Raw genomic sequence first — 15,598 nt, forward strand, 5'->3', positions numbered from 1 at the left:
AACTGAATGCTCCTAATACTTTTAATGGATCTCACTCTTTGAGCTGTTCTTCGTTAGACAAGTCAGTGTCATAACAAGATCCAAATGTCCTAATGTGCAAATCAAAACGCAACTTGTGTGAAGACATTGACTTAAAATTGTTTAGATGGTGACAGCAGGCAGCTTAGTTTGACGCTCATGCTGATGGTGTCTGTATGTTACGTGTTGTACCAGAATAACCAGCCGGCTGGGTTACTGGGTCACGCTTCTGGGAATATGGGAATATTCAGGTTCTCCTGTCATGATTATGATGACCCCATGACCTTTTGTTTAGTGCAACTACTGTAGGTCAAAATGTCCCTTTGACCAACACCTAAATTCATGACTGAGCAGCATCGTCCTCCACAGCAGGATACCTCAACAGATTGTATTTAAATGTTCAGGGTTGATGTTCATGACCACCAGAATTTTAAACTTTTAGACCAAAATTCTCATACCGACCGAGGACATTCTGGTCTCCAGAGGACGCACATTTCCTATCTTGGACGCTGCAGGATTTTTGTCATCTTTGCACACAAGATATAAGATCTGATATTTGTGGTCCCAGAGGATGAATCGTAATGGTTTTGGTGACCTTATGACCTTATGGGGCGTAATTAACATTGCTGCCTCTAGGGGCTGCTAATGAGGGTGTTTAGACTCTCAGACATTTTCTATGTTAATGATTCATGACTTGTCTGTGTTTGATTCACAGGGGCTCAAGCCGATGGACCACAATGGGCTTTCTGACCCCTATGTCAAGTTGCACCTACTGCCAGGAGCCAGCAAGGTGAGCGCCATGATAATTAATAATAACTCTCCATGACTGCATCTCTTTTACTGTTGTGACGGTTTTGCACCGCTCTTCCCAATGAAGTGTGATTAGTACCGTCGACTTGTGTCTTGGATTTACTGTAGATAAAGTTTGTCTTTTCATGTTTAGCCTAGCTTAGCATAAAGACTGGAAGCAGGTGCAAACAGCTACCTTGCCTCTGTTTCAAGTGAAATGATAGGCTACACCTACCAGAACTTCTAAAGCTCACAAATTAATACGTCTTATCTCATTAGTTTAATTGGAACATAAGGAGAAATGTGAAAAGCAAAAAAAAAGCTGTTTCTAGCCGCCGCCAATATTTATGCTAAGCTAGGCTACCCAAATCTTGACTCCACTTCCGTACATAATCTTCTCATCTGACTCTCCTAAAGAAGTCGAATGAGTATGTTTCCCAAAATGTTGAATGATTCAGGGAACAGGGTCAATCATGACAATTCTGCTTTCAAAGCGTCAGTTTTAAATGTTGCTCGGTGTTTTTTCAATCTATCAGTGGGGTGACGATGGACCGCTGTGAGAGGATAACAACTTATCAACAAAGTTTCCTGACGTCTGAGTTTTTTTTCACAGATACATGTATTTTGTACTGAGTCCTTCTTGTGGGTTTTATCAGGAATGTTAATAGACCCACATGAGGAGAAGGCTAATAATCTATTTCATGATTCGAGGAGCACTGCAATGTGTGTGTGTGTGTCAGCGCAAGGCTTCATCAATGTAAACAACATTAACTGACCACCCTAATGTACCCACTTACTAACAATGTGCTTCGCTTGTGAAGGCCGTGCCTCTTATCATCATGCTGTGAAGCCAAGCTTTGGTCTGCTCAACGTCACCAGTGGATGCATTTGAAGAGGCGTAACTTAAGATCCATTAAAGCTCTCATTGGTCTCCACACGACAGACCCCAATTGCTGCTTTTCCACCAAAATTTTAGAAAATGCACATATAAGAATCAAAGATGGAAATGTGTCTTGAATTTCAATGTACAAAATGACTCACTGGTTGTTTCATATAAGACGATGAAGTCTTTAATTTGCTTGCATCTAACAGGAGGCCTTGAGGTTGATTTAATCCTTTCATTAAAGTCCTCAAATCTAATATAGATCCTGTGAATGAGTACATTCCACAAAAGCAGCTTATTGAAAGCTAAAGCTGTGTGATTATCCATCTACCTGGCTCACATCTCCCTTTCTTCTAATACCTTCTCAGATTCATCGCATTTGTTCGTTTAATCTGAACTTTGTAATTGTTAAGTATCTGCTCTTGCCATTGAACTTGAACTTTGACTTTAGATCACTATTGTGTGTGTTGTTACGCCTGGCAGATATGTAAAACAAGGATGAATAACCATGTAACGGTGTGCGTTACTCATTTCTAATGGTGTATAATTTACTGTGGATACCAGACATTGAACACCATGCAAGACAAACAGCATGTGTCTACTATTCAATTAAAGGCAATTAAATACAATCAAGCTTATTAGTTGGCTACAATAACAAAGCCACACTGTCAATGTTAAATTATTATCTAAGCCTCTTTGCAATGGCTGTTTAGCACCAAAGAGAAAGACCAAAAAGCTCAGAAAATTACAAAATAATCAAATGAAACAAAATAAAAGTCTTAAAGATGAATGATAATTTCACTCAATGGACATAAAACTAGGGAAAAAAACAACTTCTGTAGCCACACTAGCAACCTCCATTAGGTTATTATGCTCACTACACATCAGAAAATAAAATTGTATAGCAATCTGCTAATTAAATATTAACTCTAACTAGTTTATAAGGTGATCTGTGCTGATTTCCAGGCAAATCTGCTGTTGTTGACTGTCGACCTAAAGACTAAAATACGAAAGATGTAAGAGTAACTCCACGCTAGATTTTGGAAGTAAGAAAAATATATCTGTACTGCCCTCAATGGTTTGAAAGGTGTGAGGTTCTTCCATGATAATGTGAATATGGCTTAATGTTGGCATGCTAACATGCTAATTAGAATAGTTAGCATGTTACCACAAACAGCTACTGGATGTTAGTATGCCGATTTACTGATTCAGCTGATTCATTCAAACAATTTCATGATATTTCAAGATATTTCACTTTGGACCAAAGTGTTGGAACAATAAAGTGATGGACAGACAGATGGAGGTAACTATAGCCTCACAGCTAGCAATGCTAAAAGTAAAATAGTGTACCAGCCCAGAAACGTTTTTAGAGACCCTTTATTGTACAGTGGAGGAAAAAAACTCCATCGCAGCAACCATTTGTAAGCATTGTGACTGATACAGGCTGTCAACGGAAAAAGCGTTTTCTTTCGCAGCAGCGTTCAGTAGATTTCATGACATGTCTGAGAAAGTCTGCAGAACTTCTATTTTCACTATAAAACTGTTGTTTTCCTACATCAACAGATACTGCAGCTCCGACAAACTGCCTCCTCACTGTTATATCAATATGAGAGCAGTGGTGGAAGAAGTACTTCGAACCTTTACTTAAGTAAAAGTAGAAATACCATGGTCAAAAAATACTCTATTTGTCCAGTAAAAGTCCTGAATTCAAAATGCTACTTGAGTAAAAGTACAAAAGCTAAATGTACTTAAAGGACTCTCACAGTGTTATAGTAGTGTAGAATATTATTCAATTTTTGTATCCTTAACAAATACATGTCATTTTAAATACTTTGTATACTACTGGGATTAGTAATATAGTACTGCATCATATCATATAAGCATATCATTTTTTTATGTAAAATGTAACTAGTAACTATAAATGTAGTGGAGTAAAAGTATAAAGTAGCTTAGAATGGAAATATTCAAGTAAAGTACAAGTATGTCAAATGTGTACTTAAGTACAGTACTTGAGTAAATGTACTTAGTTACATTCCCCTACTGTATAAGTGACAGATACATTATTTTATTATCTACATAATCAGTGGAGGCTGAGGCTGTGTTGATCTCTGAACTCTGAACTGAAGACTCAAAATAAACTAAATGAGTCTGCTGGATCTCTGCTGACAGATGGAAACTGTCACCACGTCTGTCATGCATATGCCACCCTTTATTGTTAGCAACGCCACTTTGTTTACTGTGTGCTCAGCCAGACAACGTGTCGTGACTTTCATTGTGCAGTGCATGTACAAAAACACAGCGTTGATAACATTTTAAGTCTCTCCTTCTTATCTGACTGGAATAAATTACTGAGTGCTTCACGTGTGCAGACACTGATGGCGCTCTGTTGTGACACAACTTGTTGTCTTGAAATTATAAAATTGACTAATTAGTGAGACTGCACCGATAGAGTTGTGATTATTAGCATGAGAATGTGTAATTAGCCATTCAGAAAATGAGAAAGCCCAGGGCCTGACAACTATAATGAAACAGTAGCGTAATAATTGTCACACAACACATGGAGTAGGCCCATAAAACAAATCAACAGTCTGCCTGCTGTTGGTCTGAATTGGACAACTCCTCCCTTTTAATCACATGAGTTACAGGAGAAATCCGCCAACTGTAGATATCATCTGTGATAATATCCATGCAACAGATTTGGTCCAGAGCAAGACAACTAGTGACCAGATTGCTGTGTATATTCATCGCACCCTGAGGATGATTCAAATGATTGGATTCTTGCAGCAAAGTCAGTGTATTTTTACTGAAGGACTACCCACAGATTGCTGTTTACACGGCAAAAAAACCTACTGTAAAAGCCCTGGTTACCACTGTCTGACTTCAGGAAATGTTTGTGCGCTCTCTGTTCTGCGGAGATAAACATGAGGAAAGTGTTGCTTAGAATAATTTGTTGAAAATACCATGTGCACATACTCATCTGCTGTGGTTTGAGGCTAAAATACTCATGTAGGTTATCCTCAGCAGACACAATGTAGATGTAAGGCCAGGTCATGCTGCCGTGTATTTGTTCTTTGCTTCTTGAGTGAGCGTATGATGTAAAGACTGTTTAAACGAGTTAGAGGAGACCTCAAAACCATAGACTGTATAAAAGAAGTGGATGACTTCACCCATTGGTTTGTGGACTACAGTTTTGAAACCTCGAGTTTTGGTCACCGCCATCTTGTTTTTTTGGAACCAGAAGTGACCATGTTTATACGAGAGGGTGGACATAATGCACTCCTACCTGTACCTGCAACCTGACTGCACCTGGCTACGCCGTGTGAAGTAGCTGCTATCAAAGTTAAATGTACCTAACAGCCAACTTCTATATTATCTTTTAGTATAACAGCTGCTATCCTGATTGACAAGTCGCCGTGGTAGCAGCTTGTCAATCACAAGGTAGCCACGCCCTAAAGCATACCCTGCTTTATCATCTATTTTACTCTAAATGGGACCATCATTTAGAAAATGAAGACTTTAAACTTGAGACCGTGAACATGATAATACATCAACAGAGCAGTCGGGTCATTTTCTCATAGACTTCTATACAATCGGACTTCTCTGACTTCGTTTTTGCACCCAGTGGAGTCGCCCCCTGCTGGCCATTAGGAAGAGCGTCATTTAACATGAATACTGGGCTTCCAATAGGAATGCACATTTTACTGTGTATTGACAACTAACTATAACTAGGTGTTTTGTACTGATGCTTTAGTTTTTACCATCATTCACTCATTTCTTCAAAGGCTGAAAGAGGTCAAGATGCATCATTTTTGTTATCTACAATATGGCAACTTGGCTCGTCCCCGCTGCCAGCCCTGTAACCCGTCGCTGCTGATAAAGTGGTACCATACATACTTCTGTGAAGGAGTCTCGTGGCATCACAGTCAGCCCTCACATCTTCGAAACATTTTGTTTAAATGCAGTTTATAAGCCGATTTAAATGTACTTTAGCAGCAGACGATCATTTTTAGGGTATCTGTCAAAGTTTTGGCTCTTCAGGAAAAGCCTGGTTTCTGTTCTGTACTTACTTGAGATCATTTGTCAGCCACATAGTGTGACCAGAGGATCTTTTTCCAATGATTGGTTTGAGTTTATATAAGGAGTTTTCCATTCTCTCTGCGTCCTGCTATGGTGGCTATCACTGCTAATGCCAACTACACTTTCATCTTAGTTTAGAGAGCAGCAGAACAGGCATGTATTTATAAGAAATGTCATGGATTATTTGACTTGTAAGTGAAATAAAACTCTCCACGAGAGCATGTGGCTTCTGGGGATTTGTCTCCTGGCCTCATTTGCATATTCCTGCCAGTAAAACAAGATGCCGTCACCTTCTCCCCGCTCTGATATTCCCTCAGCTTGCTCTCAAAATAATCATTAGGCTCGGTCTAAGAGCCTCATTAAGACCCACTAAAGAGGTCATAAGTTCTGCTTGCACTCTAATCAGAAGTGAAGTTTCACGCTCTGCTGCAAAGCCAGATCACAGTTTCATCTCCTTTGAGACCACAATCAAACACAATGAAATGCCTGTAATTATTCCAGACTAAACTGTCGATTACTGAAAGGGATTCAATTCTGTAAAAATGATGATGTTTTCACGCGACCACAAGGTGATTAACTGGTGCAGTTGACACATTTGGCGTACAGTACCTGAAGCAACTATCTAAGCCATTAATACTTTCAGACTTGTGATAATATTGACTAAATAGTTACAGCTCAATTGTGTGACAGGATCAGTCGGATTAAATAATAAAATAGTATTTCAGTGTTTGACTTGATTGTTTTTAACGATCTAACTAAAGTCTAAGAAATCAGTTTAGGGAGAATTAAATGATTCCTCATGAACAATATTCCAACATTGTTTATTGCGTATTGTATTTTGCATTATGTAATAAACCACAATAAAAAGTTTGAGGGGGTAGGAATAAAACAGAGAGTCAGTGCTATGATTCGATGGCACAAACACATTCACTTGCATGCACAGGGACAAGCAGCTCTTTGTTTTTTAGATTGCCTTGAAATGAAGTCCATGTCTTGTTGCATTTGGCAAATGAATAGTTTCCTGTCCAACACAAATATTCCAAACACACCAAGGCAGAGTAACAAAAGGCGTAAAGCGTGTCTGGTTATTATGTCATCTATCCAGCGGTACCCACGGGTCACTGTGATGAGATGTCAGTCAGCAGGGTGTGAAGTTAACGCCCTCCAAGTGTCAAATGCTCCTAACAGCAAGGTCAGCCACACTGGCTGTAAACTTTATGATGATATGACACGTGAGCACCTCAGTTTTATACCACGTTTGGCCTTTGCAGAGCCATTTGGTGTGTCACATTACAAAACTGGTCCTTTATTTAAGTTAGTTCACAAGTTTTAAACAAGTGTTGAACAAAGAAATCTCTGAGAAATCTCTGCTCTTTCTAACATGAATGTGTTGAACTGTCTCAGCCAGGAGACTCATACAGCTTAAATAATATAAATCTTTTGATGAAGAAACAAGACACATCACCTTTATACAGCAGCGTAAACAAGACACACTGCGTAAAACACCTGTTGTTTCTTAAAAATGGAACTAAAGGAGTTACATAAACTCTGCAGATGATGGTTGGGATAAAAGCATATCTAAACAACAGCCTATGGTCATGTTAGCAACTCTGTGAGGCTGTACAAGCTAAATGCAAACATCAGCATGCTAACACACTCACATTGACAATAATGCTAACATGCTGATGCTAAGAGGGTATAATGTTCACCCTCTCGCTAATTTAGACAGTAATGAAGCAGCTGAACGGGCAGGTACAATATCAGGTGTTGGTTTGTATCTTTATGCTACATGTTTGTGATCTCTGCTACTTCATCACGTCATGCATCTTAACAGGAAAAGTCTTTTAATATTCACCGCAGCAATACTGTTCAGCAATGGGCTCGTGCGGTGACCTTTTTTTTTCTTTGTGTATACAGTATTATGCTCACACATTATGTACCTTTGTATGCATTTAGGTTGGAGTGAAATGTTGGTCATTGCGCACAGGTCACACATGGAGGCTTTTTAGGGCTAATTCTGAAGTAAACATTAAAATGTGTAAAGTATCATTTATCTGTTTGTATTTTTGCCTTTATTTGATGGTAGTTGACAGACGACATAAAATGAAGGGGGACACTGAGACAGAGATGAAGACATGCAACAAAGGTGCCAAATATGAACTGGAGAAATTAGTGTTACACGATACTCCTTTTAGACCTCTAAACCACCAGCACGCCCAACCTGAATTAATTCTGATGCAACATTTTAACACAGAGTTTCCATTAATCTGACGTTCAATGCACGACTGTAAATGCTTTTTCAGACACATTTTACTCTGACAAGATTGAAAAACCTAGAAAAACTTCTCTGACGGAGGACAGAAATGAATAATCAATGGAATCCACACAAAATTCAAATTTAATCATTTAATTAAATTACAGAATAAAAATGTGTTATTTGCATTTTTATACAAAATGTGTTATCAGCCTCAAAAACACCATTTTGAACACTGCTTGTGTGTGTGTTTGTGTGTGTGCGATCAACATCCTTCCTGTGGGAATCAACCAACCACTGATTGAGGGAGAAACAATCAGTGAGAGGATTATGTGGAACCCCGCCATCAGACTTGCAAATAATCACACCAGCTAATTGATTAAATTCAACAGAATCACATGTCCTCACCCATGACTCACAACACAGTATCATCATCCTCATCTTGTCGTGTTCGGCGGCGTACTCTGAGGATTTCCCCGCACAGTATTACACTGATAAAGCCGTGTCGCTTGTCACAGTCATCTTCGTCACCTCACTAGATTGCAACTGATGCAACTCTGGCAAAGTAAGTCAGTGAAAATGCTGCGTAACAGTCTGATGGCGGCTGTGATATTTATTGGTGCAATTCTTGATAATCAAGCCACTCGCTGACTTTTCGTCTGAAATATCTCAGTTTATATCACAGTAACACGACATCCATCTGTCGGTATTCCACATATTTTCTTCCTTGTCAAAACATGATGCCTACATTACCCACAATGCAACCCAACCACTGACAGTCTGGTCAGAGATTCGGGTGTTTTATGCTAGTAGCTGCTAATGTAGCCTCAAGCCGCCAGCCTCAAGCAGAGATGAGGAGTGGGCTACAGAGGTCCGGTAAGATCACTTCTTTCTAACTCCACACCTCCAGACTTTTTTCATTTTCAAACTTGTAGTCTTCAGCCCCAACTGACGTTGACTCAAGTGACATCACACCAGCCTTCACGCACCCACAAAACGCTTTACACAATGTTTTCACACATGCTAGTGCTCCCATGTGAACACTTTGGTGATGTGTATTTCCCCTTTAAGGTTCTCTATATCAATAATGGTGTCCTTCTGATTAACCTTTTCCTGCCTGACATATTGTGTCATTGCTTTCTTTCTTAGTGTGATAAGAGGATCACTGTCAATCTCATGCCTACGAGATAAGTACAAAGCTGGAGTCAGGATGTGTTTAACCTAGCATAGCATAGCAGAATCAGCTAGCCTGGCTCTCTCCAAAGTTCAACAATATGCCTACTAATACCTCCAAAGCTCACAAAGCTGGTGGAGGTCTGGTTGTCACAGTGAGGTTGCCAGGTTTGGCACCAAAACCTGTGCTCATCCGCCGAATCTGCCAACCCACAGTGTTGGGTGGATGGCAAGAAATAGTTACAGCATTGGGCTCCACCTTTATCGACAAATTGTTGTTTTCACATGTATGTTCATCATGTAAATCATGTAAATAAAACACGTTTGAAGGTGTTGGTAGGTGTATTTATTTCCTTTGGACGGAGCCAGGCTAGCTGTTTCCTCCTGCTTCCAGTCTTCATGCTAAGCTAAGCTAACCGCACCCTGATTCCAGCTCTTTAAAGTGCCAAGTTTGAAAATAATTTCTAGTTTGGATTGTATACTAGAACTTATTGATAAATATTACTTATTTTGTACTTTGTAGTGTATTATTCCAGTAATTTGTACTTTATAGGTTTCTATTTTTATGTGTTGCTTGTCTCATTGTACTTATCAATGACATCAATGGTATTAATTGTCTTGGGTGTATGTTGTTAGGTGTTGTTTCTGTATTGTTGCAGGCTGTGGCTCAATTATAAATATGTTTTTTCAAATTGTGAATTTAATGCTTGACGAAGGTCTGTGACTGGAACATTTCTTTCTCCAAAAAGATGTAGTTCTGACAGAAACAGAAAGAAAAACCAGACTGAGCCATTGAACTCCATTCAACAGCATTCACTCCCTGCATTGCTTCGATTATGCCAGTCACTTTGTGTAAATACAGTCTGCTGTTTATTTTTCATTCCTGACAGTGTTCAATATGCGGCACTGAGCTCGTGTTTGCATGCGTGCAACCGGACGTCAATGCATTGACAAATTTTCACCAGGACGGAGAGGCTTTGTACATTTTCAGGGACGTTTGTATAATTCTGGCAGCATTTCAGTGAAACTTGACACCTGAGGGATGAGCTCTCTTGAGCTGTGCGAGGGAGCCAGTAGTTAGTCAGTCATGACATTCAATCCTTTTAAATGGCCGACTTCTCTGTTTGTCTTTCAGGCCAATAAACTTAGAACCAAGACCCTGCACAACACACTCAACCCTGTCTGGAGCGAGACCCTGACCTACTACGGCATCACCGACGAGGATATGGTCCGCAAAACACTCAGGTACTCTCAACAGTATGTCCTATGTGTGCTCATATCGAAGAGAAAGACAAAGGAAGGAAATAACGAAGGAAAGGATTGGAAAGAAAGAAACATGAATAGAAGGAGAGATGGCCATATAAAAGGAAAGGCATGGAAGAAAGGAGGCAGAATAGAAAATGGCTGAAAAGGAAAGAAAATAGGGAAGGCAGTGAGAGAGGAGGAAGAAAGAAAATTTGAGGGATGGAAGGGGAGAAAAAGAGGGAAGGAAGAGAGGAAGGAAATGAAAAGAACAAAGGGGAAGGAAGGAAGGAAATGAGAGGAATGGAGGGGGAAAGGAAGAAAGGAGGGGAAGTTAATGAAAGCAATGGAAGGGAGGAGAACCAAGGAAGGACAGAGGGGAAGGGAAAGAAAGGAATGGAGGGGAACAAAAGAATAAAAGGAAAGACATGGAAGAAAAAAGAATTAAGCAAATGAGAGGAAGTGAAACAAAGGGAAAAAGAGGGAAGGAAAAAAGGAGGAAAGAAAGAAAGAAACAGAATGGAAGAGAGGGAAAGAAAAGAGGAAATATGCGTATCCTGTTTTAGCCTCAGCTGCTGCAGATCTGTTTTCAGAGGGTTTAGAAATGATTTTCAGGGAGCAGTGATGTCTGACGGTTTCTCTTCTTCTTGACTCCGGAGGTAAATCACTTTATTTGGGAACAGCCATTTTAGCCAGAAATGAGTGCTGCGGTTATTTATCCTGTGTATTCCTTTTCAATACAATTTATGATGCGTGTTTGTGCGCCCGGGCGAACCTGAACGTGTGATATCCCCCGATCAGTTCAACAGCCGGGAAACCCTTTGTTTGTGTAATCTCCAAACGGCACTTTTGTTTGGGTGAGATAACTTCCTGTTTTGTTTGGTTATTTATATTTCACTACAACACCTGAGAATAGACTAAAACCTGGAACAGAAACCTCTACTCCCCATGATAAACATGACACTGTTATGCAATGGAAGTGTTACTTCACTGTTCTTTGCTCCTTTATTTTTACCAAAGTGTTAACACTGTGGTGGAAGTAGGTTATGTAATCATATGTGTATTCATTTTGGTAGCTACAGAATACTGTACATCCCAATGATAGGTGGGCCATGTGCTTTATTTCCTCTGTTTCCCCCCCAAGCATCGAAGTAACCACCAGGTGTGTGTGTGTGTGTGTGTGTGTGTGTGTGTGTGTGTGTGTGTGTGTGTGTGTGTGTGTCTTGTGTGACTGTGGTCTTCTTTCTCCTACCTGTAGTTGTGTTTGTCGTATACTGAGAAAAAACAGGTGTATCAGGGGTTCTGTGTCTTGATTCCTCTCTTCCAGCTGTTCTGATTCACTCTCCAATCCAGAAGGTGGAACCTTCTTTAGAAGCCCTTATTTGTACGGAGTCGACGTGATTGGCCAGTTTACGTGCTAGCTAACCCTGATTGGTTGTTTGATTCAGCCCTCGTCCAAAGATTTGATACAAAGGGGCGGGTGCGCAGAAACACACATTTTTTGAAGGAGCCCTATAATTCGATATTATTCACGGCATGCAATGGTCAAAATGTATTATTTCAAACAAAGTTATAATTCAATAATATTGTCTACTGTAGCTTTAAGCTGATAAGCTTTATTGGATTAATGGCAGAAAAATACACAAGTGCTCATGAAATCATCATAAAATGTTTTGATCATCATATAATAAAAATGTGATTGTTTTGTTTTTAATTATCTATTATCTTCAAACCTCAGATTACTTATTTTTGAAAAGTCTCATGTACTGTATCTCACAGCTGTTGAAGTAATTGAAGTATCTATTATTGCCTGGCAACCTTATCAATGCTCTGCTAATATATTTTGGTTGTTGAGCAAGAAAAATACAACTGTATTGTTACTGCATCGAGCACCATAATAACAATAAATATCTGCAACTTCTCAGAGATGTAATCTGATGGACACTTGTCTGTGCACACGCCGAAAAATCCATTCACATAATAACGCCTTGATTAACCATTTTCCAGGAACAATACTGCGAGAAAGGCCTCCACATTCCTCCTACTACTACTGTTCATTTCTTTTTGTAAATTGAAATTTGAGTTCAGCACCACCTGTCCATGCAGCAGATAGTCTTTTTTTTATCCGTCGAGTTTCATCTGGATTCTGATTACACGCCGCATCCCCTACAAGCTACAATGCTAATTCATATTACTCATGCCATAAGGTGCACAAAGGCTGCATGTTTTCCTCCACATCATGCAGAGAAAAACACTTGAAACAAACAGTATTCCACTACATGAGCCTGATGAGCCACGAGTGTGAATCATGTCATGTCAGGGCTGTGAGTGCTTACATAGGGACTGCTCTCTGCATTTATTTGAAGACATAAATCCACTGAGGGCAGCGCTGTCCCACACCAATAATTGACATTCATTATGAATGTAATGAAATGGCGGAGAGGAATATAGATCTCCAGTCTGGAAAGTATAACTGAAGCTCGGGTACAGTACGTGTGCCTATGTCCTCGGCGGTTTTTGAATCGAGAGCTGCCTTTCACTTCCCCGTCACTCATTATCTTTTGCAAGCAGTTCTGCTTTATAATATAGTGAATCTTCTTGTTTGTTGATTAAACTGGCAAACATGCACTGATGTTTTCAGAGGATGTCGTCATGTCGTTGAAAAGAGGACGTGTGCTGCGTTTACGTGTTCGGTGGAAACAAATAGAAAATGGGCACGTGACACAAATAAGTAAACAAGGCCGAATGCACCATGCAACTCAACTCAAGCTGCACTAATTGAGTAAATAAGTCGAGCACAGAAAGATATGTTCAAGTTACAGTCGTGATTTGGTTTTAAATTATTTTTGACATGATCAGGAACAAGTGCGTTTTTCAGTCGTCTGAAAAGTCTCTGGACTTCCTCCCAACAAGAGTTCCCCCTCTCATTTTAGCATATTCGAGTCTTTTGATCCACATGTAGCTGAAAGCGTCCTGAAGCGTAATTACCCCATCAGTTTCTGTCATGCTGATCGAGTCTGACAAAAATCTTATGAACTCCTTCACTGCAGAACTGCTGAGGTTTTGTTTCAGTGCCACCTTGAGAGTCAGTGGGAGAAGCTCTGCCGAGAGTTGAATCCCTGTGTTGGAGGCTGATGGGCTCCAGGTGGAAAATGACTGGTTTTATGGTTTTAAGGCACTTCTCAGCGACAAAACTTCAACCTGAGCCTCACTTCATCCACCCCACCCCCACCCACCTGCTCTGTTTCTTCTCCTCTCAGGATTTCAGTGTGTGATGAGGACAAATTCCGCCACAACGAGTTCATCGGGGAAACGCGAATCCCCCTCAAGAAGCTGAAGCCCAACCAAATCAAAAACTTCAACAACTGCCTGGAGAAACAGTTACCTGTAAGTCCACAGTGCCACACGCAGTTACTGGTGGTTTCAGGTGTTACTGCCAACATGTCACTTACTCACATACTGTACTACACTATACTATACTCCACTGTATACTATACTATACCATACTGTACTACACTACACTATACTCCACTGTATACTATACTATACCATACTGTACTACACTATACTATACTCAGTGTATACTATACTATACCATACTGTACTACACTACACTATACTCCAGTGTATACTATACTATACCATACTGTACACCACTACACTATACTCCACTGTATACTATACTAAACCATACTGTACTACACTATACTATACTCCAGTGTATACTATACTATACCATACTGTACTACACTACACTATACTCCAGTGTATACTATACTATACCATACTGTACTACACTATACTATACTCCAGTGTATACTATACTATACTATACCATACTGTACTACACTATACTATACTCCAGTGTATACTATACTATACTATACCATGCTGTACTACACTATACTATACTCAGTGTATACTATACTATACCATACTGTACTACACTATACTATACTCCAGTGTATACTATACTATACCATACTGTACTACACTACACTATACTCCAGTGTATACTATACTACACCATACTGTACTACACTATACTATACTCCAGTGTATACTATACTAAACCATACTGTACACCACTACACTATACTCCACTGTATACTATACTAAACCATACTGTACTACACTATACTGTACTCCAGTGTATGCTATACTATATCATATTATACTATACTACACTATATTATACTGTACTATACTGTAACTTTTCAATATAGTCCAGTATATACTATAATATATTATACTGTGTTATACTGTACTATACTATACTCCAGTGTATGCTATACTATACTATACTATACTATAGTACACTGTACTATACTGTACAATACTGTATTCCAGTATATAATACACTCTATTATACTACTAGGTTAAATACACTTATTAATATTTCAGATTGATAAAGTATTCTTGTATCTTCACCCCTGTGTGTTGGCTGCCTGTTGTGTGTTGCATAGTCATGAATGATATCATAATAATATCATATTGAATATGAGATGAAGGGTTAACCCAACGAAAGTGTGTCTAGATTTATATTAAAACTAATCATGAAATCATTGGAACGACAGAGCAGGTACTTGAGCTTGTGAGCGGCACTCTACTGTATGTTTTTTATATTCTATGCAAACCAGATTTTATCACAGAATATTATGTAAAGATTTAACATTTCATGGCTGCTGGGTGGTTTATATTATGTATGGGCCGTTCTGTTATTCTTCACTGAGGGACACAACACGGCAGCAAGCCTCCTCTGTCAGATGTATATCGCCATGTGATTGTCAATAGATAATATGTTATAATACGTTATTAATGAAATAACAGTAATGTGATCAGTAGTACAGGGAAAAAGGCAAAAGGCAATATCTAAATTATTTTTTATTGTCAAGGGATTATTATAGTGGTGTTAGAAAGGTTTCTTATGGCACTACAGATATTTAAATCTCACCACTTGTGTAACCAGTCTGAAGTTTTTATCAGGTCTATTTCAGCTTGGTTTCTCGGATCAAGTACATATCTCACTATATTCCTCATTTTCCTGAATACTCTTCATTAATTCTTCAGGGGGATACACTGCACAGCTCTATGTGAAAACCCTTATTACAGAGTTGTATAGAGGGTAAAAATAGAAAATATGCTGTACTGTACAGCATGTA

The 15,598-nt window shown here is 39.3% G+C and overlaps 1 protein-coding gene across 1 annotated transcript in view; it reads left to right on the plus strand.

The window, feature by feature from the left end:
• The window catches only part of doc2b (double C2-like domains, beta), a 96,880-nt gene that overhangs the window by 66,374 nt on the left and 14,908 nt on the right, over positions 1-15,598 (plus strand). Inside the window, exons 3-5 of the mRNA XM_070917502.1 lie at positions 734-808; positions 10,330-10,439; positions 13,697-13,823. Coding sequence (XP_070773603.1) covers positions 734-808; positions 10,330-10,439; positions 13,697-13,823 — 312 coding nt within the window. The remainder of the gene's footprint in view (positions 1-733; positions 809-10,329; positions 10,440-13,696; positions 13,824-15,598) is intronic.

This window comes from Enoplosus armatus, chromosome 13 (genome assembly GCF_043641665.1).
Source record: "Enoplosus armatus isolate fEnoArm2 chromosome 13, fEnoArm2.hap1, whole genome shotgun sequence".
In the NCBI taxonomy this organism is placed as follows: domain Eukaryota; kingdom Metazoa; phylum Chordata; class Actinopteri; order Centrarchiformes; family Enoplosidae; genus Enoplosus; species Enoplosus armatus.